At 37.1% G+C, this 26,728-nt stretch overlaps 1 protein-coding gene across 6 annotated transcripts in view; it reads left to right on the forward strand.

The window, feature by feature from the left end:
- The window catches only part of MTMR1 (myotubularin related protein 1), a 37,603-nt gene extending 11,118 nt beyond the window's left edge, over positions 1–26,485 (forward strand). For all 6 annotated transcript variants that reach the window (XM_065643321.1, XM_065643322.1, XM_065643325.1 and 3 more), the window contains 9 exons: positions 500–583; positions 1,189–1,338; positions 2,081–2,269; positions 2,759–2,944; positions 6,037–6,243; positions 7,064–7,156; positions 12,041–12,154; positions 13,714–13,890; positions 24,836–26,485. In XM_065643321.1, the coding sequence (XP_065499393.1) occupies positions 500–583; positions 1,189–1,338; positions 2,081–2,269; positions 2,759–2,944; positions 6,037–6,243; positions 7,064–7,156; positions 12,041–12,154; positions 13,714–13,890; positions 24,836–25,000 (1,365 nt within the window). In that variant the 3' untranslated portion in view covers positions 25,001–26,485. The remainder of the gene's footprint in view (positions 1–499; positions 584–1,188; positions 1,339–2,080; positions 2,270–2,758; positions 2,945–6,036; positions 6,244–7,063; positions 7,157–12,040; positions 12,155–13,713; positions 13,891–24,835) is intronic.
- Positions 26,486–26,728: the final 243 nt, after the last annotated feature.

Below are 26,728 nucleotides of genomic sequence, written 5' to 3' on the forward strand. Positions count from 1 at the left end.
GTAACCCTTGAGATCTAGATTTGCCTAATGTTGCTGATTAAAAATATGTATATATTGACTATTATTTTCTGCAGTAGATAATTCGGTCTAGAAGTTCTGCCCTAAACAAGAAATAGGCGCAATTAGTCTTATTATTAGTTAGCCGCAGAATGCTGCTTAATTTGCTTCTGTGTGTAAGTAATTGGTTGGGAAGTAGGAGACCAATTTTCTCATGCTGGCTTTGCCACTGATGTGTTGTATGATCACAGACACATAACTTCTACTCTCTCTGTTTCCTATCTTGATTTTGTCAATTATATAGCATGTACTTAGAGCAGGAAACTGTCTTTCATTTTCTTCGTAGCACAGTGTTGTCCAGTTTTGACCGAAGCTTTCATGTCTGCTGTTAAAGAGTTTTAGAAGTGTTACATTTAAAATATTATAAAGTTTACTCTTTTGGAGCTTATTGTGCATACAGCCCATCAGACAGTAATTTATGCCTTTGCTTTGTTTTCTTTAGCCTCTTTTTGCATTCAGCTATAAAGAAAAGTTTGCTGTTAATGGCTGGAAAGTGTATGAGCCAATTGCAGAATATAAGAGGCAGGTAAGTTATATAAGTGCTTCATGTATTACTTTTTTCTCCATATCCCCCAGAGCCATTTAAACAAGAAAAAATATTCAAGAAAACTCAAAATTTTCAGCTCAAGCTACATACAGAGTCTATCTAGATCTCATGTTTAGATAATAAAATGCAAGTGGCCTGACTTTGAGAATCAAGTTGGTCTGTCTTAAGATGCATTCTTAAATCCAGATTTTCCAAGTGCTGTTTCTAGAAAATGTAGGCTTTATAAAAATTTGATTTTGAATAAGAAACATTCAACAGAAAAGTAAATGTTGTTTGTCATGGTGAACCTACAGTTTCCTAGTTGGAAAAGTATTTTTATTTCACTATACGATCACTTTTTATCTGAGTGAGCAGTCTCTTTGAATGGTTATCCTGCATATCAGTTTTAAAAGTAGTAAATAGGAAAGACTTTCAGTGTTTTGGTTTATGACTTAATATGAAGACCTAAAGTTTATAGCTTATTTTAAAGAAAAATGTAGACACGTTTTTTTTAAGTAGGTAGCACATAAAATTTTTCATTGCACCAAACTGAGAAATATAAAGGTCTAACCTGAAAAATACAAACATGTTTTGCTTTCATACAGGGCTTGCCCAATGAGAGTTGGAAAATATCCAAAATTAACAGCTCTTATGAGCTTTGTGATACATATCCTGCTGTTCTCGTTGTGCCAACCAGCGTAAAGGATGATGACCTCTCAAAAGTGGCAGCTTTTAGAGCAAAAGGCAGAGTTCCAGTAAGTGAAACTTCTACAAGGAGATATAAGTGCTCTACACATTTGTAGCTTGTAAGAAATTATCAGAGTTCTTTTAGGCTTTGTTTTTTTAAATAGCAGTGGGCTGGCTTCCTTCCTAAAAGTGGGGAGCAAAGAAGGAAGAATTAGGCTTGATGGGTTTAGAGCTGAAGAGAGTAGCTCAAATGTGGTTATTGTGCCAGTAATAATTTTTGTTTGGAGTTAACACTTCTAAGCCACAGTAATATCTGATGCTAATTCACCTGTTAGCTTGTGTTCTGATTTGGTGTGGAATGTGTTACAGCTAGTGGTGGGGTTTTTTTGAGAACAGACAAATTTTGCAGGTAGCATAAGAACCCCTTTAAATATGTTAGAAGGTGACAATTTTCATGCTATAGATCTGCTTAGTAAGGTAGTGTGCAGGTCCATAGACTTCCATGTGGAAGCAGTTTTTCTTCCTCTATTCTTTTTTTTTTTTTCCTAATTAGTAAGGTGGAGTAGCCGGCTTAGTTTTTATTAGAAATAAAATCTAAGATGTTTAGAATCACTTTGTATTTCAAGCTCATATTTGGGATGAGCAGTACTAGTGTGCTATCAATATCGGTTTGCATCGGTTTGTCCTTAAATTTGCATTTCTGTTTTGCCGGGAAATTATGCCACGTAGTCAGTGTGACTGTCTAATTTCACTCTGGTCTGCTGCTTCTATATTAGTATAGCAAACTAAAATAATTTTATTTTATTCCAGGTCTTATCCTGGATTCATCCTGAGAGCCAAGCAACAATAACTCGATGCAGTCAGCCATCAGTAGGCCCAAATGATAAGCGTTGCAAAGAAGATGAAAAATATTTGCAGACAATTATGGATGCCAATGCTCAGTCACATAAACTTATCATCTTTGATGCCAGGCAGAATAGTGTTGCAGATACAAACAAGGTAGGTTGGTATCATAACCAGCATTAGCAGTTCTATCTTTATTACGAGGCTGAAAATTGAGTAAGAGATGAGGATGAGGAGAACTTGATGTTGAAAAGTGATAAAAAAGGCTCTCTAAAAAGGACACAGGAAGGAAGGTAAGTTGCTTGTAGCATTCCGGAAAGCCCAGCAGGAATTGAAGGCAGCATGAAGACACAGCTGAGAAATGATGCGGTGAAGCTCACAGAAGACCAAAGGTTTCAGTAGTAAAAAGGAGAAGGTGTATGGATGTATTATCAAGTGTAGCCTGATACAATTAGAATTTCTTTCACCTAAAATAAATACCTAGTGCTTCTTAGGAAAACAAAAGCCAAAATACGTTTTTATTAGTACTAAAATAACCCTTAATCTCAGAAAATCCTGAAACCTGACCAAAATAACTCTCTCAACCTTATACTGAAATCCTGTACATGTTCTTTTCTTTGTCTGTTTTTCCTTTTTGAATGACAGGCAAAAGGTGGAGGATATGAAAGTGAAAGTGCCTACCCAAATGCAGAGCTGGTCTTTCTGGAAATTCATAATATACATGTAATGAGAGAATCCCTGCGTAAACTTAAAGAAATAGTTTATCCTACTATTGATGAGGCTCGGTGGTTATCAAATGTGGACTCCACGCATTGGCTGGAATATATAAGGGTAAAATACTTTTGATGTGAAATATCTTTTTTTTTTTTTTTTAAACCATGTTTTTAACTTGCATTTCTGAAAATATTACTAAAATCATGTCTAGATTCAAGCATGTTGCTTTGATCAGGATAATTATGTAAAAAAGCTTAATTTTTAATGGTCACTTAGAACATAGCATTTTAAACATTCCATAATAACTTTGTATTTCCAGTTTTATGTATGGTAGGTGATGAGTTAATTCCTAATAGCACAGTATCATATTTAGTGTTGGACAACGTTTTATTTTATTGAGGGGGAATATTTGCGAGCAGTCCAGGGTTATCCTTGCTTTTTGGAAGAATGCCCTGGGAACTTCAGATAATATTTGAACAACTGCCAAAAGGACTTGACTGTGAATTCTGCAGTCTCACTCATCCTTCCCTCCTTCAATGCAATGTTAGTGTCCATGTGTCAGCCACCTACATTTTCATGAGTTGTTTATAGTCAGTGCTCTACTGGGTTATAATCTGCTCTGTTATTTAACATAACATTAAAATAAATCGCTACCATACTCAGTTTTACAGTCTGTTTCACTAGCCTCTGAAAGGCTTTTAGAATAGATTATTTCATTACCACGTTCATTCCCCTGTTTATGATGAATATGAATGGAGTGGAATTTGTGTTATTAGCAACTGGCTCAAATGTCACTCATGCAAAACGTATTTTGGACTGTTCATTAGTTTTACTATTCTATTAACTGGTGCTTGCTAACTGCTGCGGGAGAACCAGTAGAGGGAGCAAACATTTAAGAATTAAACAAATTTAATGATCTTTTGGGAACAGTTTAATTTTCGTGTTCTCTTGAAGTTGTACTGTTTCAAACAGCTTTGAGAATTGAGTATCTGGAAACCTTTTCTTATCGGCCTGGCCTTAAATACAATAGTCTGTTTGGAAAAGTGGAGTTGTTCAGGCCAGTGGTCACTGTTCGTTGGCACTGACTGCATGGGGTTCCTGGGTTCAGGTGGTGGCAGGAATGACCTTGATACCACTGCTGCTCAGATGAAAATAGCATAGCAATTTGAAATTTCATTTAAAATATTTTAAAGAGTTGACACATGTGTAACATTCTTCATGAATCTGTCCCGTATGTGATACTTCATGTTACGGTATTGACGGCACAAACTGCAATCTGATTTCTTAAAAGCTGACGTTAGTGTGTTAATGGTGTTTATAGCATCTCCTTGTACGTTTATCCAAGAATTGCTTGCCTTCCTGTTTGATTTGACTTGTAATAGCAATCAACAAATCCACAGCTTTACTCTAATGCATGTTCTGTTTTCTGGGCTCAGACCAGTGTGTCTGTGTCCCAGTTTAATGTGACACGTTACTGGAAGTTCACCTTCCTGGTGCTGGCACCCACAGCACTTTGAAGATGGTCCAGGAGTGTCTGGAGAGGCACCAGTAGCATCTCTGTGTGTGTGGAGACAGTAGTAATGCAGGAGTAGAGTCACTTGGTGCTTTTTGCACATGCAGGATGTTTCCTTATGCCCTCCAGGGTACTTTCTGTCTTTCAGGGAAGAACTTGTGCTATTAATTATGTCTAAACCATTCTCATTTTCTAAACCAATCCAAAGGCAGCTATTCATTAGGAGCCTTAACTGAAATATTGTGATGGTTGCTAAGTTTTGAAACATCTATAAAGAATAATAATAGTTTGTGGAGGAAACTGTTTTCTAAAGGATTTTGTCCAAAGTAGAATAAAATGCTTCACCTACTGCACAGATATTTACTGAATTAATAGTAACTCTGGTTTCTGTTTCCGATTCTCTGCTTATTGCCTGTATCTCTTATATCCTTTTATTTTTGGCTGTACTCTTTCAGAGGCATCTGTGTTCTCTTAAGGACAATTTGAAGCAAACTATGGCATACCTGTATGTTATATAGATTAGTTTTCTGCCTTTGTTGAAGACCAAACTGTTTTAACATTTGCACTTTTTTTAGTATGGTAGAGCTTTGTAACTGAAGTAATTGACAACTAACTAGTTCAGACCATAAGCTCTGTTCTCCCATAGATGCATTTGTATGGTTTCCTGATATTTCCATCCTGGCATCCTTCAGTTTTACCATAAAAGATATTATCAGTGAAAGATAATCAATGACAATTGTCTCTAAAGCATGGTTCTTGAAATAGCTTTGAAGACTTGTGAACAGCTTCTGCAGGGGATGCTGTCTTTCCTGCTTCCCAGAAGATGTTTTTACATGCCTGGGAAGGGAAAAATGCAAGTATTTTGCAAGATTCTATTTTCTGATGTTGGAATGCAGAATAGGAATTTCTCTGTTGTCCTGTTCTGGTGGTTGGCTTTATTCACATATTTTTCAGTGTCATGATAGGTCATGTTACAGAGACAAATTTTCACAGGAGACAGATTATTCAAGATTTTAAGAAACTGCAGAGCAGCAGAAAGGGCACAAGAGAGGGTATTTTTGTGAGGGAGAATAACAAATTCACACAGGTGATCTCAGTCCTGTGCCATCTCCATCCTTGGCACTCCAGCGTGCTTCTGAATCCACGCTGCTCATGGCTTCAATACAATGTGGACTTCATGCACCAAGAGCTCAGCACAGGCTCCCAGCCAGGCGGCGCTGGGTTTGTTTGGATTGTATTTTTATTCAGATTAACTGGATAGTTCGTCCCTTTCTTTAAACTTAGTAGTTGAGAACTGAAAGCTGAGGAAGAAAGAGTGATTGATTACTGTGAAAATGAACTTTAAAAACTTTGAACCTTCAGTTTTTTGAATAGGTTACTGTAATTCTGTCTTTTCATAATGACACAGAATTTCAGATTAAATTTAGAGAAGGATTCCCAGGTTCTTTGGCTACATGCTACGAATAAAGGAGAACTGGTAAGAATTCTCTCCTGAACAACAGAGTCCACACAATTTTTGTACCTCTAGGAGTATGCATACCACCATCTGGAAAGCTCTGATTTAAAGCAATGTTGTCCAGATGATTGTGTAATTAATCTTAAAGTATATTAACCTTAAGAGTATAAAATTGTAACTTTTTAATAGTGTTTTGGTTACTATTTAATATGCGTGTTTATTTGGTTTTGTTTATTAAAGATGCTGCTTGCTGGAGCAGTAAGAATTGCGGATAAAATTGAATCTGGTAAAACATCTGTAGTGGTACATTGCAGTGATGGCTGGGATCGAACTGCACAGCTTACCGCGCTGGCTATGCTTATGCTGGACAGCTATTACAGAACTATCAAGGGGTTTGAAGTTCTTATAGAAAAAGAATGGATAAGTTTTGGACACCGATTTGCAATGGTAAGCTGAAAGATTTAGCGTGCAGTTTGTCACCTGCAGGACTTTTATTTTGAATAGCATGTTTTGTCACTGTACTCTGCTGCATTTTAGTTATCATCTCTGGTGTCCTCCTTTTAATGGTGTGGGTGTATCGGAGAATTGTGACCTGTTCGTTTTTAACAGGAAATCTGTGTGTGAGGTATAATATAAACTAAATAAGAATTAAGTGGCTTCAACATAATAGTTTAAAAAATCACGTTTTTTTATGAGGAAGAGAGCTTGTAACACATTGCTTCATCTTTAGCAATCTTACGAATGGAGAAACAAGGAAAACCAAGTGCGTAGAAGGTAAAATTGCTGGAGCCATTGCTCTGGCTTAAGGATGAAGTGTTTATTTAACACATGGGCTAGTGGGGAATTAAGACATAAATTATTATGACATTTTGTGGGCTCTGACTCTAAGATGGTTTAGGAGAAATCACATGTAGTTATGGCAGGTGGATATGGAATAAGTGTTGTTTGAGTACAGTCTTAGTAAATACCTACCAGTTTGACCCGTTGGTATAACAGAAATAAGTGGCTGTGCAGTGAAAGATGGGGAAACAACTGGCACAGCTTTGACCGAATGTCTTTCCAGCTCTACTCAATAGCAAAGGCATGTCCATAAGTGAATACTGGGATGCATTTTTAGTAGTTGAAAAATACAGGTTAGCATTATGGAAGATTTGCTTGTCTTGTTCACCGTTGGAACATATTTAAGAGTTACTCAGATTTAAAGTGTTGTGATGGTACTGCAAATACACACGCTAGACTGAAATGAAAAACTTGTTTTGACTTTCAGCGAGTAGGACATGGAGATGATGATCATGCTGATGCAGACAGATCTCCCATCTTCCTTCAGTTCATCGACTGTGTTTGGCAAATGACAAAGCAGGTAAAATGCTTAAGAATATATTTCTATGAGGTCTCAGTCTCTACCTTGGAAAAGTAATTCATGTAGGAGAACACATTCCTTTGCAGAGCAATAGTGTGTTTTCCTGAAGCTGGTCATGCTATGGCTGCACTATGCGAACATAGGAAAGCTTTTTGCTCCTAGTAAGATACAAGGAGCTAGAGTGGAAGTATTGACTTGAACCCAAAATACCAGGAGTCCTTTTTGTTTAAAATAGGCTTTCAAAGGATCCTTTGATTATGTAAATGAGGATTATTGATGAGATAAATGATTTGCATTGCATATGCACTGGTGGAGTAAATGTTTGTATGGATATATATTGTCCTTAAGAAACAGCAAAAATCCAGGCTGATTTTTGAACTGAGGAGAAGAGAGGGTTCATCTATATATGTTTCGAATGTGAAATGTAAGTTAATGTTGGCATCATTATGCATACGGGACAGCATTTCTAACACACAAGCCTATTCTCAGATAAGTTTTCTTACTTCCAACACTGTTTTTACCTCGGAATCAGGGGACATCTTTGAAATTAGTGATATTTAAGATATCAAAATATTAAAGTTCTCAATTTTTTTTCAGAATACATTAAATTATAGAATGGCTTTAGCCTTCATTTTCCTTATTTGTACCTCCATGAGCATAAACTTTAGATTTTTCTGAGCTTTTATATTGCTGTTCTTGAATGAGGTTACTGAAGTAGGTTGTTCACGTGAAGGCTTTATTTTCAAGTAAATTAGAAGTGATTGACTCCTTTTTTTCTTTTCTCCCTTTTTTTTTTTCTTCTTGAAGCCTAACAGAGATCTGTGCTTTTATGGTAAAAACTATTATACTGAATGAAGTCTGTATAGTATCTGATCTGTTTTGAAGAGAGGAGGGTAACTGTCTGGTTCCACATGAAGTTAGCACTCCCAGATCTCTTACCTTAGTCTTCTTGTTCTGAACATGGTTCTTAAAAACTCGCATAATAGTTTCCAAAACTTATGTTCAAACCAGTCATGTTCAGTGCTTTCTGAAAGTTCCCTGCTGTAATACTGGGCCCTTGTCCAGAGTCCCTTGAAGACTTTCTGTGTATCTGTATTTCAGCATTAATGTGCTGTTTAGTACGGCTGGAGAAAATAAATGAAAACTTTTGCCCCTCTCTTGGAGGACAGCTAATGACAATAGCAAAGAGAAGCAGTTCTGAACACCTGGTAGGAACAACAGGCCTCTGGGGAGATCCTTAATTGAGAGCAGCTTCTTCTATTTTTGTGGTTTCTCTTGCTGCCTTCTATTTCTTGCTATAAACCGTTTAGTTCCTTCTAGTTAAAAAAAAAGGGGATTTGGGGCAGGGGGGAATCTGTGAAACATTTCGCCAGTACCACATGTGTTCAAAACCTGGACCAGAAACCGTTCTGAAATTCAGGAACAGCAGCACCATTGAAAAATCGTTAATGTTCAGCAGGGCAAAAATTTGAAAACATTCTTGGAGAGTTTTTGCCCACTTATTTTTATTTTTTAGTTGACTTCAACACCCAGAGAATAGATATTAAGATTGTGATTACCTTGACATGGACCTATGAAAACCAGGATTCTACTTTATCCTTGTGTACATCACTTGCTCATAAAACATTGCTAGTTTCGTGCTTTAGAATCTATGGTAAACATATGTGAAATGTTCCAAAGCTCAAATAAATGTTAATGACTGCGGGAGGGTGTAAGGGCTTGGGTTTGGGCGTGGGCTCAAAGCAAGGAAATTTTCTCTTCCAGGCTTTGAGAATTGCGTTCTTAAAACAGGTGACTTAATACAGTGAGAGAATCTCTAATTTCCCACTAAGATGCAAATTTCCGGATACCTTCAGACAATGAAACTTAATCCTTAACAGCCTCATATTTTCCCTTGTGTTTTATGGTCTTCATGACACACAAATACAGTAATAGAGAACTTGAGAGGAGTATATTCATATCAGATTTTAATAAAAAACACATGGTGAAGTGTTTTCCCTTCTCTGTTAGTAAATTCTGGTGATTTTGAATAGCAGATGTCAAATTGGAAAGGCCACATGACATCTGATGAAATACTGATGCCCTCTTAAAAATGAAACAAAACTAAAATTTGCAAGTAGCATTGCAGCTGAAGTAGTAGTTCCTACATTTCATGCACGGTGCCACATAGGACAAAGATATGTTTAAAATTGGTAGAAAGTTGCACCCCATTTGTTACCAGATGCCATCCTTTGCCAGAGGTGCATTCCTCGCTGGATTCAGTAGTGTACTCTGTTATGATATCCAGTGTTCAGTTACCCCGATTCAGTCCAATTCCACAATCATAAGAACTATTCCGCAAAGTTGACTAAAAAGCAAATTTATTTTCTGTGTCATCCATCATCAGACTTTTGCACAAGATAATTCTTTTTAAATAGCTCCTTTACAAAACCTCCAACAAATCCAGCAGCATCAAGTGGGAGATTTTAATGACCCGTGTGTTCTCTCACAATTAGTGGATTTGACAAGAAGTAAATTTTCATTTGGGGAATTTTTCCACCTGAATCTTCAAACAGACGCTAATGGGCTTGGAACTACAGATGAAAGCATTTTTAGGTCAGTGATTTTTCAGCAGTGGTAATAGAAGCTTTACAGTCTTGATACATCAGCTCCAACAGTTCAACTCTTGTATCCAAAGACAGAGTTTCAATAAAATGCTATCACTTATTAATAAATTAGTTGGAGTGCAACCACTGATGTATGGAATTTTGAATATGCTTCACTGGATTGGAATAGCAGCCATGTCGGCATCCGTCTGATTACTATGGGCCCGTCACAACACAGAACCTGAATGTGACAAGGCTCATTAAGTGCTTTCAGTTAAAGAGAGTCCCTTTAGGAGAGGCTTTGTCTTCAAAGTTATTTTGAAATATTTTGATCCTTTGCAAATTATTTTTGCTCTCTGTATGTGATTGCTGCTTTGGGCTGGACGCAGGAGATTGAGGTCTGAGAGCTACTGAATTTTCTTCTGACTCGGTTCAGCTTACCTGCTTATCAAGTTCTGTTCATCCTTTTATAAAATCGTAGCTGTGTTATTAACATCATTGTATTGTAATTGAGTTTTGGCTTGATTTCCTAGAGAGAAGGAAGTGCTGTAAGTGATAACTTTTGAACGTGACTGAAAAAGATAATTTGATAATCTTAAATTCCTGTATGTTTTATGAAAAAAAATGGGTAGGTGATTGAAAACAAACCAGTGATTTGAGAGGGAAGCCCCAGTGCATAATCTGTAGCAGAGTCACATGCATTTTGTGAGCCATGATATTGATAATTTCCCTTCTCAAAATTTTCATTTGAAATTTGGTATATCTTAGCTTGAGAAGTCTTGGAAAGAGAATGTTTTTCCAATGTTTGTCTTAAATCTGTCTTCTTTTAAAAGAACATTGCTTAAAACGTAGATATTTCTGCGTTTAATACAAGCACACCTATTGTGTATTATTCAGCTCTTTATATTCAACGTGAATAAACATTTGCCCTTCATAAATCACAGATGGCACTGAAGAGGAATTTCTGGATCAGCTAGTTCAGCTGCAGTCCCAATTGCTGCGTTATTCCTCCTAGCTGTGCTTGTCGTGTCTTTTTTTTTATTTAAAGTAGCTCTTGAGTCACTCATGCTAAGGTGTTCGGTATTCTTCAGTGGCACATGACAGAAACCAGTCTACTGCTTTCTTCAGATCTGAAATATTGACTAGAGATTTCTCCATATAGCAGGAAATTCTTATGAACCCGTAACTTTGCATTTTAGACTTCAGTAAAGATTTACTCCTTTAGTGGGAATGGACAAAATTTGTTTCATTTATCCTGAAAATTAATCTCTTATTCTCTTTCACAGGAATGAGATAAATGCTACTTAAGTTTTCCTTTAGTCCTCTAATTTTTTTTTTCTTTTAAATGTTTTTAATTCCATATCTGTGTTTGAGACCCTTGTCATGCTGAACACAAAGTTATTTTGACACATCAAGCAGGTGCCGTTTGCAGTTCTATCATAAAATTTGATTGAAGAAAGACCTTTTCCATCTGAAGAGGTAGCAACCCATGCAGTTAGCATTAATTTCTTCTTTTATGATTTTTAGAGCACTACAGATCAAGATAGATCTTAAAGATTTTGAGTGTTTGCAAATTTCTAACTCTTTTTCCTAGAATGTATCAGGTAACTTCTGCTTACAAACAAAATACCTGGTGGTGCTCAGTGGAATAACAGGTCTTTCACTTCAGAGGTACAGGATTTACTTTCCAATATAAAAGAAGAGGGACTAAAGGTTTATTGTACAAAGGTGATGGTAAATTCAAGGGGTGAAACGGAGTAAAGTAACTTACTTGGTTGGAAAGCAAAAGAAACATTTTAAATATATGTTAAGCACATTGTACATGCAGTAGTCTTTATTATCCAATTCATTGCATGTTAGAATAGGAAACAGAATGCTTAAATGTCATCATCATCATATATTTTTCCCCAAAATGATTTATTGTCCTGTAACAAGACGGATGAAGCATATGTTGAAGACTCTTTGGGGTGGGTTATAATAGAATACTTTTAGAGCCCCTTAAAATGATTTGCTTTGTGTCACCAGTTTCACATTAGCTAATGTTCTTATGTTTGTATTCTAGTATACTTGCATAATGAATGTAAGGTTTGTCTCTGACGAGTATTTATAAAGAAGTAAGCAGGTGGAATTTATTATTGCAATGGGAGGTACTGAAATTGTGGAATTTTCCTGAAAATTATCACTAAATAAGAAAAAAAAATCTTATCTGAATCTTTTGATTATTTCTTATGTCTGAGTTTCTTCTTTCTACACTGCTTAAAAAAGTGTTTAGAGTAATTTTACCAATTTTTTATTTCAGTTTCCTGCAGCCTTTGAATTCAATGAGTTATTTTTGATCACCATTCTGGATCATCTTTACAGTTGTCTCTTTGGGACATTCTTATGCAACTGTGAAAAAGAGAGATTAAAAGAGGTAAATAGTGTAATACACATTCTTAATTTGTGTCTTTTATATGAAAATGTTTAGAATACAAGACCTAAGAGCATCTGAGCTGTCGTTTGGGTTGCATTCGTCACATAGCCTTAAAAGACAATGTGGACATGAAATTTCATGGTATGAGAAATATATACTGAATGCCATACTATTAAATGAGATGGCACTTTTTTTTCTTTAGTTATTATCTGTTCAGGGGGTTGAGGGTGTTGGAAAGCCCTTTTTCAGATATTTGTAGCCAGCATATACAATTTTAAATAATCATTATCAAATTATATTACCATTGAGGGTAACAGAACACTGGAACAGGCTGCCCAGGGAGGTTGTGGATTCTCCTTTTCTGGAGACATTCAAACCTGCCTGGACCCCTTCCTGTGTAACCTCATCTGGGTGTTGCTGCTCCGGCAGGGGGACTGGGCTAGATGATCTTTTGAGGTCCACTCTAATTCCTAACATTCTGTGATTCTTCTGCTGTTACCAAAGGAACTCCTATGGATAACTTTGCAGGTCACTTAACGACATAATTAGACAGAACTTATGGTTGAAAAGTACAGAAATTTAAAATATCTAAATGGATGAAGTTAGGACTCAATGAAATACTTTGAGTTTGGAAAGAAAATTTAAGAATTTGTTTGTTAATATTCCAAGTACACTGTTGCTTACTTTTGGCTTTGTTGTTTTTAGTACTTCATCGGTTTTTTTAAGTAAGCAACAATTCCTTGCCATATTTAGCCTTGCTTTTTTTTTTGGTTTTTCTCTACTGTTTCTGTAGGGAAAAACTTGCATATAAATACCACAAGATGGAGCTGAATAACATGTTCTCAACAAATGCATGGTTTCCAGACAGCTTTCTTTCATAAATGAATAGTCAGATGCAATTCTCAATAAAGAAATGCAATTTAAGACACAGTGATAGTAGAAACACATGCTTTACAACACTGAAGGAGTGTAAAATCTGATGTAAATTCAGATTTCCAGTCTTTGATCTAACCATGATTATGCTGATTACATTTAGAATAATACGACTTTCAGAAGTGCAAATAAAGATAAAATAGGCATTTTAAAACATAATACCAATTGATAGGAGCAAATAGTGTAAGTGGGAGAACTGAATAATTATTTTTCACAGGTGTTGTTTTGGATCTTCCAAACTGCATATCTCTTCACTGGTTTTCTTGTCAAAGCTAATTTAATTTAATTTTTTTAGTTGGTCAGCATGTAACCATATATTTAAGTAGCTTTAACCATTGCTGTAAGTTACGAGCAGTGGAGCTTTCTTTCGCTCAACTAGACCTTAGTGTCTTTGAAAATAGCATGCCTGAATCTCCTTTCTCAGCTAACCTTGGACCAGAATTAAGTGTTCAAAAGTTTTGCTAAAGTTTTAAGACTGTTTAGTGATCAGCTACTGGAAGTGTTCTTAAAGTGCTTGCAGTTTTCTAGTAGATAAGGTAAATGTGACAGACAAAATTACTGATACGTAGATATTAACTTCATATTTTAAGGTTTTGTGATCCACTTTTTTTTTTCCCCCCAATCAGGAGGTAAGCACAAAGACTGTATCGCTGTGGTCCTACATAAACAGCCAGTTAGATGAGTTCACAAATCCTTTCTACGTAAACTATGAAAACCATGTCCTGTATCCTGTTGCCAGTCTGAACCATTTGGAACTATGGGTGAACTACTATGTTCGATGGAACCCAAGGATGCGGCCTCAGGTATGACCTTTCATGTGGCTTTTATTGTTTTAGTGAAGAGCACAGAGATTTAAAAAAAAAAAGAGTTTTCATAGTGTTGAATGCAGCATTTAATTTAATATCTTGTGCTCAAAAGTGCTCATCTCTTGCACGTATTTCAGCTGATAGGGAAAAAGGTGATTTTCTCAAAGAAGTTGCAGGATGTGTTCACACTTGGTAAAATGACGTTTTCATTAAAGTCACCGGTAGAAAAGGGAGTTACAGTATCACTTTATTGGCTTAGAAAGGTAACAGATTAGCAGTCTTTGTTGTCAGAAGATTACTTTTATAACACTTCTATAACACTTTGTAACACTTTTAAATACTTTTATTGCCTTAACCTTCTGGTAGGCTTAGTGTACCTTTGTTTTTAATAATGTTTTACCAACAGCGATAGAAAACATAGCAGCAGTTCCTGAAAGAATCTTGGACCAACTACTGACTCATTTTGTAGGGTCTCTAAACACAGCATCACATACATGCTTGTTTTCAATTGACCTTTACGGTTTCAAGCTGGCTTGCTAAACATTAAACATTCCCTATATACATACTCATTGATTCATCCGGGTTTTGTTCTTATAAGTAATGTCTGCTATTCAGAAAAATCTGGATTTCTTCAGACAGATACTCTACATGCTCTCATGCTTAGAATTCTGAAGGAAGAACATTCAGTTTGTATCACAACTGTAATATATCTGAGGCTGCTACACCATCTCTTTATTAAGGTAACATTCCAAGGTACCCCCAAGCATGTTATGATAAATTACCTGTATTAAGTGGCTGCTCGAAAGCTGCTTTCATCTTCTAGCAGTTAGAATGAGACGTGTGTTTCAAATTTATTAGACATCCACAAGTCAGAGGCGGTGGTCAAAGATGGTGTTCTAAGGTAGGTTTCAAGGACAGTGCACTGGTAGAACTCCAGGCATCTGAGAAATACTTTTTAAGGTCCTGGAAAAGTCTGGATTGCTTACTTGCTCACTGAGATGTTTCCTCTGTTCTGCTTTGTTTCTTTTACTGCTTGTGTGTTTAGTTGGGGTAGTCCTATGACTGTTAGGTACCTGTTAGGTGTTAGCATGTGTTAAGACTGGAAAGAAAGTGTATTTTAATCTTCATGGGTTTTAAGTAAAATTGTCAACTGCTTTTTAGCAAAACATCATCTTTCCCTTATCCTATTTGCTGGAAAACATTTGTGTGGTTTATGCATGTTTTAGGATAATCGACCCGCAGCAATGTCAGTTTATTACTTGTATTTAATTGAGATCTGTAGGCCCTGAAAGTGAGCAGGCTTGGTAAACACACCTGAAAGCTATCCCAGTCCGAAAGAGGTGAAGGTGGGGAAGACATGACATAATGAGAAAATATCAGAACTGCCATGTATTCAGTGGCAGGCTCTGCTCGCTGCCTCTCTGTTGGGGAGTGCTCTGGCACAGCTGAATCACTGATCTTCACTGGTCTTTGAGAACAGATCCCTCAAATCAGCAGGCTGAAGGGAACAAAATTTGATGATCCTGGTAAATGCCTTAACTTTACTACCACCCTTTTTTCTAGAAGAACTAATACAACTGCATTGACTTTGTAGATCTACCACATTAGCTTTGCCTTGTGAAGATACATCACACTTTTCCTCGTGTCGCTGGCCTGAATTTATGTGATATTTGTGACAAATATTCAGAAATTTGCTGCAGAAATTGCAGTTATTTCTTGCAGAATTGTGTTTTCCAATCTAATTATGAAAGCACAAACTCATGCAAACAAGTAAATAACAGTCTTTGTAATCACAATATACTCAATTTCCTTTCTTCTGTATCTGCATTGCCTAGTTTCACACCCCGTTAGCTGATTGAGTAGAGTTCAGACCCTTTCAGAAACAGCAAAAAAGGACAATCACTATTGCAACACCCAGCAGGTCTTCACTTATCTTCAGTGAAAAATTTCTTAAAAAATCAGTGGATTTATTAAAAGAACAGGTATCTCAGCCTGCTGAGAAAAGGTGGTTTTGTTGAATAAATTTTAATGTGGTTCTTCTGTTTTTCAACTAGAATAAGAGAAAGTTAAATATTTAATGTTAATGAAGAGCTCTCTGATGAACAGCAATTTAAGGCAACTTCATGTACTCTTTTATCAGCTGCAAAAACTTCTTTAGGAAATGAGAAAATGTTTATTGTTTTCTAGGAGCTCACTAAAAAGGAGAAATGCCTAATTACATGAGTTTAAGGGAAGATAAAGAATAGTCCTTTAATATAATCAGAACGGATGTTTGATACCCATTATCAACCAACTTTATGTTACAGGAGAGGAAACTCACAAGAGCAAAAGGGCAGGTTTTGGATTGAGGCAATATTTTAGGTTTTCTAATTTCAGCTTTATTAATCAATGTGGCCTGAATTTTTAAATGGACTGAGAGAAGTTAATCGTTGCACTTCATTGACTTTTCTATTGGAAATTAGCACACATTTCCTTTCATTTTTTTAAATTCGAAAATTACTGAATGCTAGCTAGATATAAGTGTTTATTTTTGCTTTGTTGTACTCTGTCTTCAAATATCTGTGTCTCATCAGATCTCATAACAGTACAGTAAGGTCTGATCATATTCGTCATTGCACTAGGACATAGAGTTCAGAGTTATTATGTTCTGTAAAGAAAAAACTATTTATAATGATATATCTTCAGTTCTATCTAAGTTTTGTGGAAGGCTGAATTGGTGGTTTCGATGGTGTTTATTTGCAACAAGAGCCTTGTTTTAGAATTACAGCTGTATTGCAATAGGCGCTGTGCAATTAGGTGACACACAGTCTCCTTCCACAGGCTTCAAAGCTTAAGTGTCTGAGAAGTCAATAACATGGCAAATTCAGGGTTAAATGTGGAAGTTTCTTGTAGATTCCCTCTTTGCTAAACTGTGCTTCAACAAGGTCATTGGAATTCTTAAGTAAAATAAAATGTTCCTTGGTTTCTGTTTGGAGGTGTTACATCATTATTGACTTCTTGTCCCAAGAAAATTAGATAGATTTTAGTCCTGTCTTATTTGAGTTCATTGACTGAGAAGAGGTGTCAGGAAAAGGAATTGCCTTGTGGATCAGATAGCTGAGCGTTGCCCTAGCTGAGGAGATTTCATCCCTGCACTTACCGCAGAGTTTCTTGTGAAGCAAAGCAAGTTTCTTACAGTACCTGATAGTTTCTCTCTATCTGGGTGCCAAAGTCAAGATTTCCAGAGTCTGATTTACTGCAGGTAACTTACATCTGCAGATAAAACTCTCAGCATTCAATTGATAAGGAATAAAATAAAGACTAACTGCTTATCCTGTGTGCTGAAAGTGTCTGTAGTTATTTAAGCGGAACAAAAAAGATTGGTATCCTGTAATGAGCACAGCATCAGAACATGCACAGAAACTGAGAAACTATTACTGTATAAATATTCTTCATTTGGGGGAGTTTCTAACTTATTTTGAAGAGCAAGCATGCAAAGCATTGCTCTATCAGATGTCTGAATCGAAATCGGCTGTAGGCTTTAACAAGCAATGGCATCAGCTCATAGCATGTAGCATTTTCTGAGTCTGGAAATCTATGCAGTTGTTTGCAAAAATCTCTGTTTCACTTCCCACATGGTAGGATTCATAATTTCCGTTTGCTAGTCATTGCTTTTCACAAAGGCTCAGGGTTTCTGCTTGGTTTCCCAGGAGCATACCTCTACAATAAGTGTCGAACTATTGATTACTATTGAAAACAGCTGTTTTCGTCCTTTGAGATTGTCTTTTTCTATGAGTATACTGTTAACTAGGTTTCAAAAGCAAGTCTGTCAGAGTTCCAGCTCTTCATAAAGAGGAACAAAAAGCTGAAGTGAAAGATATTGTTGTCTTTCCAATGCACAGAGTAGGTTTTTGAAAAACCGACAAGTCAAGCAATGAATTTAAAATAACCATTTTCCTCTGCAGCCTTTCTTCCCTGTTGCTAAAATATAATAGATAAAGTATACTCACTGAGCAAGACAAAATGCATTCATTGTAGAACAATTTTCTTGTGAATGACTGTCCTTGAGCTAGTACAGTAATACACAGTAGATATCCATCCAATTAAGACTTGGCCGTATGGTAAGTGAGTAGCTATTATAATTTCTTTTATACCTATCCTTGTGTTGACAAATTTTGCTATCCAAAAGCACTCCAGAATCCTGAAGGATTACTTAGGAATGAAAACCTGAAAATCAATGCTGAAAGTGAAGCGCAGTGATTCTGTGAAGAGGAATGTTTGAATTTTTTAGGAAATGAAGCCATCTTATGTCTAGATTTTTTTAATGTGTTGTAGTATGTATATTGTATAGCACAATCATAGTTTCTGTGTGGGTATAACTAAAAAAAAAAAAAAAACAGCTTTATGTTTCCTCAAGTCATCATCCAGCAGGAATAATTTATTGTAACTCTGAAGTGGTGTGTTCTGAGAGATACGGTACAGCAGGTTCTGTTTTCGATATACGCATGGATTATTCAGTTTAAAAATGGTTTCACATCAGTGGTATTTGAAGCAACAAAGAATGTTTATTTAGCAGTGGTTTAAGTATTTTTCAGCTGATTATAGGCAGTAGGTATCTTATCTTTAAAGTGTAGGAGAAGTATCTGCTTTTGAATGAAATAGACAGCAGAGGTGGCTAATCAGGAAAATAAAGCACCACTCATTTTAACTGATTAATTTGCAGGAACCTACAATTGTTCTGTCTACTTGGCTCACTCAATTTTGCAGTGTTTTGCTGTTTGTTATTGGTTGGTGGGGGGGTTTCAAATACTGCAAGTATCAGTAGCTGTGGGAGAATGATATCAGGTCTTTGAGAGGAAAGAGGCTGCTCATACCAGAGAGAAGAAACTCTCTGGAGAGACAGGGCAAGTGGGAATATTATGGATAAGTAAGGGAAGTGAAAAGAATCAAGTGCAGGGAAGAAGTGCAAGAGCAGAAAGTAGATATAGAAAGTGAATAGACTGGGGAGAGGGTTCAGATCTTAAGTTTAATCATGGGTTGATGCAGAAAAGCTGGACTGGAAACTTAGAAGTATGTTGAGATGGGCAAAAATGCAAATTGTTGAAAGGCTAAAAAACCTGAGAACTTCAATAAATAAAATCTTCCTGATTAGTTGATTTTTTTAAAAAAATATTTGCCAAAAAATAGTTCCTTAAGATAACTCAATCAGAGAGGAGTAAAGGAACAAAAATAGGGATTTGAATGGGAAAGGACTACAAAACTTCGTGAGAGCTTAAAACCAAACAAAAGGTGCTAAGGAAGTGGCTGGGGAAAGCTGGTTATGTGTTATGGAGGGGAGAAGGGAACAACATGCAGTCTCAGTCATATTCTTCTTAGTTTCTCAGTCAATATTACAGTAGCAATTAAAAGGAAACAAACAAAAAACACTAAAAAATCTTCTCGAGGTGTAGCAGATAAATTCTTCTCCAGCTTTCCCAGCGCCAGGTTTTTGGTTAATGCCTGGAGCAAGGTCAGACTTCCCAAGGGTCCACTACTTAGTGCTGCTGGCAAGCTCCATACTCTTGTGCCTGCTTGGGTTGTATTGCTGGCCATATTAGATGTAAGTGCCAATTTTGTTTTGGATTGATCAACATCTAATCTGGTTTTAGTAAATTTTATGTGATTAGATAAATCTAATCTTATTTCTTATAAATAGTCAAATGACATAATTTTTTAATGAGATTAGCCCACCAAAATATGTTAAAATGTGGCATATTCGCCTTCGTGTTTCTAGTTTATTTTTTACTGGAGTATTTTTTAAAATAACAAAAAATTAAATTTATTGTTTTTCAGCACACTGAGGTAGTAGTTTGAATACCATATGTCAAACATCCTGAAGACCTACTGAGCAATAGCCCGGCCAGTTTTCCAGTAGGCTCCTCTCGTGCTGCAGAAGTGGGTCTTTGATTTCCCCTGGAGTAGGGGCAGAAACGATGGGACCTGGCTGCAGGGGCTGTGTGTTGCTTAGCAGCATTGCTGCAGCAACACGCGGGGAAGCTGATGTTACAAAGGAAAGGATGCACGCTCTTCTGAAAATCTGTATCGATACACTGGAGCACAGCAGCAAAAAATAACTTGAGTGTGACTGGGTGGCGGGTCCAGAGTTGTCTTTTGAGCTTCCACTCCTAATTTAAGAGGCAGGATGAGAGAGTAGGAAACAGTACATCTGCTGTCAGACTCCCAACAAATTCATCTCAGTCAAATCAGTTATATGATTTCTTAACAAGACTGTATTAACAGCTCGCCAAGGAGACACTACTTGTGCTCTGCAAGTATACACTTCTAGGGTTAAAGTGGTAACAAGATCTTTTAATAAACAGCCATCTCCAAACTTCTTGTTCCTTACAGAATCTGTCACTCTTCCACTTCCTTTTGTTCTAAACAGTGGCAAAGCAAAAGAGAACCTCATTCACAGCAAGCCATTACAGGTGTCATTGTGAAGGTTCTTGGACCTATTCCTTGCTGAAAGGAGCTTTATTTGAGAGAGGAATCATGTGCTGAAATATAATGGTGTGAGGTGACAAAAATGGAGATAGTTGTCTGTAAGAATTTGCTCGGGATGGTATGAGGAAACACTGGCAGCAACAGGTCTTTAGGAAATACGGAAATGAAATAAACTTATTTTTCTTTCATTCTTTTCAAGGCTTTGAACGTGCTTCATCGTCTTACTCTCTCCTCCTTCCAAAAGAATAGGAGGCTGCATAATTCCAGTTCTATTTGGTTGTCTTAACAGTTTCATTAAAAAAAAAAAAATACAGGTGACTTGAGATTGAGGCTTTGTTTTTGGCATTTTCTCCCTTTTTCCCTCCAGCACCATTATCTCTCTTTTCATTTTTTCACATTTATATTTGCTACTTTTCTCAAAAAGGAGAAGTTATATTAGAAGAATTTAAGACATCTGGGGAAACGCAGCTCTTAATGCCGTGCTGCTTTTCAGAGGTTTGTATAAGAACTTCTGTTATATTTTTTAAATCTTTCAGCTGCCTATTCTGCCTTTTTCTTACCCCATGAGTATATAATTCTAACATGGACCTTTGTCAATAAATGAGTTATTGTCAGCTGCTTGATAATACTCGGAAAGTGCAAAAGATTTCTCTAGACTGAATTTGACATGTTATTTCAAGAAATTAAAGTACCTGTCAGAAGTGTGTGAAATCTCGTTTTGGACTTTATTGTTTTATAACAATGATGCCGTGTTAGATGGCAAGCAACAAGGATCTTTTCCTGGGAAACACTTGACATTAGAAAACCATTCCTGTTAACACTACCGTATGAAATAGCGTGGTGATGTTTATGTAGAACTATCTTGCAGTGTTGACATCTAACATGCACTTATTAAGAGATGGCCAACATTTTAAAGGTGACCCCCATTTTTTTTTCCTTTATAAGACCCTAATCTGCCTTGCCTACAGCTTTACCAGACTCTAATGATCTCTACTGAGTAGCCAAGCGTATGTGTCTGACTGAATTGTTTTGTAAAACTTCATCTGAGAAGGCTCAGTTGCTTATGAGAATGTGACTAAGAAAAATGTTTTCCCGTATTAAAATATTGGTATTATAGACTACTTTTGTTGGGGGAAAGGTACGTTTTTCTGTAAATATTCCATCTCTAGGGCAAATGTGAGATTTCAGTGAGAGAGATTATGTTTCAGAAATGTGCCTCTTTATATCCTGGAAGAAATTAATCCAATTTTGAAGCCTGAGGCTGGAACAATCTCCGTGAGTTCTCAAGGACTGAGAATAAATGAGAGTAAAAGGACTGAGAGATGGATTTGATACAGAGTCTCAGGGAGTTATGATGAACTGGGAATAGGATCTAAGAGTGAATAATGCTTCAGGAGCTGGAGGTCTTTGCTTTCTGTTCAACCCATGGAATACAATCTGAGAATTAGGCTGGAGTGGGCATGGCTGCAGATAAAGAAAAATTGCCCCATGGGTGAGGGAGCAGGTTACTGCTCTGGAGAAATGAAGTTTCTCCTGCTTTTGCCACAAGATTCCTCTGTTGTAAGGGAGATAACTGGAGCAGAATGGTCACCATATGCGTGCTTCTTATTTACTGGGTGTCCCGCTTGATACCCACAAGGCCAAATTGCAGAATTCTGAAGTTCTCTGTTAAAGCAATTTGAGATCCAACGTATGCAAAATTAGGAGGTGCTTGCTTCAGATCCTTGTCTGTAAAAGTGGAGTGTTAGTGCTCCCATACCTCATTAGGGTACTGCAGAAATAAATTTGTTTCTTGACATGAGATGAAAGTACAGCAAAGGAAACTTAAGCATTTTAAGTTCAGAAGAATGAATAAAGGATGGAGTCAGACACTGCAAAGAAAACTAAATATTGAATAACTGCTCACTAATTGAGTAGCATCAAACTGTGTGCTGAATAAATGATTAATACAAGGGGGAAGCTAGTATTTTAATGTTTATTTAACCAACCATTTATACAGATGTACAGGAATGCTGAATTAAGTTTGGAGATGCAATCTTCATTCTGACATGTTTTTTGGGGGGCGTAATTTTGCAGCCTTAACGTTGTAGAGTTTTTTTATGTGACTTCAATATAGACAGACTTTTAAAATGTCATTATTGTTGTTTAGCTAATTTATTTAAAGATAGTCCCGTTCTTTGGGATGGATGTGTGGGGAGAACAGCACTTCGTGTCGAAGTTTGAGCACATGTTGAATTAGGTTCTGGGTGAATGCCGAGAAAAGCTCGAGCTGTGCAGCCACACTTCTCCCCCTTGAAGCGCTTTACACAGCGGGCCAAGTTCTGCAGCGGCTTCTGTGTAGTGGATCCTGAAAGGATTTGTAGGGGTTTCCCCAAAAGCCAGTTGTATGGAATTGCTTTTTAGGAGTGTTTGAGCACCGGGTGGTGGAACACACTGGCTAATGCCCGTGTGAAAGTTGTCTAAGAGAAATTGGCCTGTTAAGCTCCATCATGATGAAGCTGTGCAGAAATCAGGTGTAAAAATCTCCTGTGACCCAGGGCTTGCGTGACTAATGGTACCAATGGTAAATCACTCTGTTACAGACCTAAGTGTTCTAGGAAAATGTCTTCATAGAGGAGAAATCTGAAGCGGGAGTGTATGAGGAAGGGATCTTTTACTTGAGGAAAGAAAAGAAAAAAAAATAGGTAGAAAGGGAAGGCTAATTGAAATTTGAATTTTCTGTAGTGTGTATTACAGGATCTTGGACAAACTTCATCACCAGCCTCATTTTTGCCATGGTTTTAGGTGTATACATTTTCTGTAGACCACCTCAGAAAAATGCGATTGGTTTTCTGGAGGGTGTGCTTTGTGTTTGATTAGTGAAGGAGGCTGCTGTCTGTAGGCTTGTAGCCTCATGTGCTAAAGAATTTGTATGGTGGATGCAGGAGAAAATTGTGAGAAGAGAAGGAATTCATTGCATAGCAAAGGCAGGACTCCGGGCTTATTGGGAGCCTGGTGGTGTGCAGCGATTGTTCTGCTGAAGACTCAAAATGTTGTGCTTTTAAAATTGCTGTAGATGGCATGCTGGATGAATTGATGACTCCCAGGGTACTGAGAGCAGCACTTTGTGAATACACTGAAGTTTCTGTTCATGGGCTAAGCCACAAACAAGAAAAAAGTATATGGCCAAAAAGATGTTGACCTAAACCAGACTGATACTATTTTATTAAGTTAGAAGTAAAGTTAGAAATGAAATGGTATTTTCCTGTTTCAGAAACATGAGTGTTAGATTTTGAAAATGTCAAAATCAAATGCATGGATTTTTGATTTTTTTTTTTTTTTTAAAGCCTGAATTCACAAAACCCTAAATTGTGACTGAGTTATGTGTTGATGGCAAGAAGAGAAACCCTTTCTGGTTTTTGGTATATTTTTCACATAGCACCCTGTGAGACTGTCATGCTCGGGTGTGCATCCTTGCCTTGTAATCACTTTTAAGCAGTAGGACGCAATGGTGAGTGAATGCAGTTCCCCACAGCCTGGCATTCTGGAATCCCAGGGTATAAATTACTTACAACATCTAGCAATCCAGAGGTTTCCCATCGCTGCATTTCCCCATGATTGTTTTGCCAGCCCAGTTAAATTATTTTCCCATCTTGCTCTGTGTAAAAGCTGTAAACAATTAGAGTTTATACAGGATAAAATAAATTAAAAACAATTTATGGTCCAACTTTTTTGGCCTTTCTGTGGCATTTGGAAGAAGGGGAATTCTCTTTGTGCTTGTCTGAGATAACAGATCCAGATGCAAAAATCAGTATGGCTTGTGTCTTCCTTTGGCCATGATATAGTCAAATGTTCCAGATGAGTGTGAAAAAAGCTGAGCCATCTGATGCAGAAAGGTGCATCTCTAGTGCTTTTCGGGCACTGTCAGATGTAGAGGCAGAAACTCGATCTACTTCTACAAAAGGTTTATCAGAGTGTGGCTCTGGGAGGTCCATTACAAGCACAGTTCACTTGGCTGCTGTACTTTTCTCCCTGACAAGCTGGAAGGGGTCAGACTCTTGGAAAGATGCCTGGTTAGAAGAGTAACAAGATGCTCTGTATGGAGCCAGCTTTGTGAACTCTGCTCTCTTTACAAAATCAGTTCTGTCCCAGCAGGCAGGAGAGGTAGTTCCTGGGAAAGGCATTTTAAGTTCAACTGAAAGTGGTATTGAAAAGGTATACGGGTATATTTATTGGAATATGTTTGGCATCCCATCAAGATGATTTGCTGATAGTCTTTTCAATAGGTTTCCTGCCAACTGTGGTGTCAGAAAGGGACAGTTTGCTGAAATGTTTCATTTCAAATGACTAAAAAAACCACTTTCCCTAAATATTGATGTACTGAAATTCATAGATCTTGGATTCATTGTGTTACTGAAGGAAACAGTGGGAGCATTGCTTGAGAAGAGATAACAACTCAGTATGAGAGTCAAAGTAAGCCTTTTCTTTCTTTACCTGGCAGGTTCCAATCCATCAAAATCTTAAAGAGCTGCTCGCCATCCGGACAGAGCTTCAGAAGAAGGTTGAAGATTTGCAGCGGGAAGCTGCTACACGATCCATTTCTTCCTCCTCCGATAGAGGTTCATCCCCTTCCCATTCAGCCACACCGGTGCACACCTCCGTGTGATGTGTAACAAAAGCCATGTGAAAAAATATGTGTCAGGTAATACAGAGAGGAGGGTGAAATGCTTTTCCCATCATAAAGGATTCTGAGTGACTTGTAATTGCTATGATCTACATGCCTTACTCTGTGTCTGATATTATCATGATAAGGCCAAAAAGAGCTTCAATAGATGTGATGTATTTTCTTGTTGGCAGTTCCCACATGTGTTTTGACATCTCTAGCTAAATCACCAATTGTGAAATTAAACTTTGTTTTGAGCAGCTAACAATTTAACCATCCTAAAAAGGAATCCATCTGCCAAGCAGACAGAAAAATGCCTCTCATACTGCCTAGGGTACCATGCCTGGTTGAGAGAATCAGTTTAAATGTCACATGATGCTTATACAGAGCACAGAATGTTTTTCTGAATGGGAGCTCCTTATTTCACTCAGTAATTATTTTTTTTTTTTTTTTGGCTAGAGCAATTTATTTTTTTAGGTGATTAATGCACTTGGAAATAGATTTTGAAATAAATGTTTTCCAGTGTAGTCAGTTTTACATGTTGACTAAATATGCCATTAAAAGTGGATGGAGTTAAGCTGGATTTATCAAGTATACCACACTGACTTGTACGATGTAATATATTTGGTAAAGCATGTATTTTAGGTTTTTTAATACCTTTTGTACAAGTTGAAATAGTCTTTTGACTGTTTAGCTTATTGTTCAGTTTCAGCCTCCTGAGCGAGGGGTAAACTTACTCATGTCAAAGTCTTGTACAAAGTAAAAGTTTGTTTTCTAGCAAATGGTAATATTTGGGTTTGGAATGACACCCAGCTGTCTAAATTGTATAGCCTGTATAGCTCCACATTTTGTTAAGCGCGTTTTGTTTTAAGGTGTACACACAAAATGCAAAGCTGTGTCCATTTATATACATGTGTATGTGATGGTAAACATACGCATACTCCCATGGTTTTAAGCTGTAAGTTCAGAAAATGGATCCTGCCTGTCCAAACTCTTTGAAGACCTTAACTTGTAATGACTTTGTTTGACAAAGTTTTTGAATAATATGATCTTAATTGGTTTTCTTGAAATAAAGCCTCTTGGTTTTTTGGTTTTTTTAAATTGCTGCTAGCATTTTTTTCTGTAAAGTGGATAATTTAATGGTGTTTTCATATACAAGATATATTCCCAACTGTCTTTCATCTCCCCCCCAAAATATTCATATCTGAGAGATTTGCTTACTGTAACATCCAACCTTTTTAAAAAAATTATTCAGTGCCCTTCTTAGAAGTCCCAGAAATGGTGCATGCTGACAGTTTTCCCTGGATTGTTTTCCTTGCTGTGTTTCATGAGAATCTGGTTCTTCTCCTTAGGACACTTAAATCCTGCAGCTCTGCTTTTTGACTTGTGCTTGTATTGCTCCAAGTTCTGCTGGTGGGAATTAAATCCCGTGCTTAAGAGCCAATTGATTCTATACACTGATTGTGGTTTTTACTGTCTGTGCTGGTTTGACTGAAAATGGGTTAATTTTTCTTCATGCAGTTAGAAACCTTTCTTTTTCATAGCTAACATGGTCATTATTTGGACTTAGTTTGAGAACAAGAAGGTAACACCCCAGCACAGGGCTGATGTTTTTAATTGCTCTGGTCTGAGAGCCAAGGACACTCTGAGTGCTCTGCCCACAGGTGTGAGGCATCAAGGGAGGGGGCACGGGTGGGAAAGAACTTGACTGACATCAGACTGATCAACAAG

This window comes from Caloenas nicobarica, chromosome 12 (assembly GCF_036013445.1).
Source record: "Caloenas nicobarica isolate bCalNic1 chromosome 12, bCalNic1.hap1, whole genome shotgun sequence".
NCBI lineage: Eukaryota > Metazoa > Chordata > Aves > Columbiformes > Columbidae > Caloenas > Caloenas nicobarica.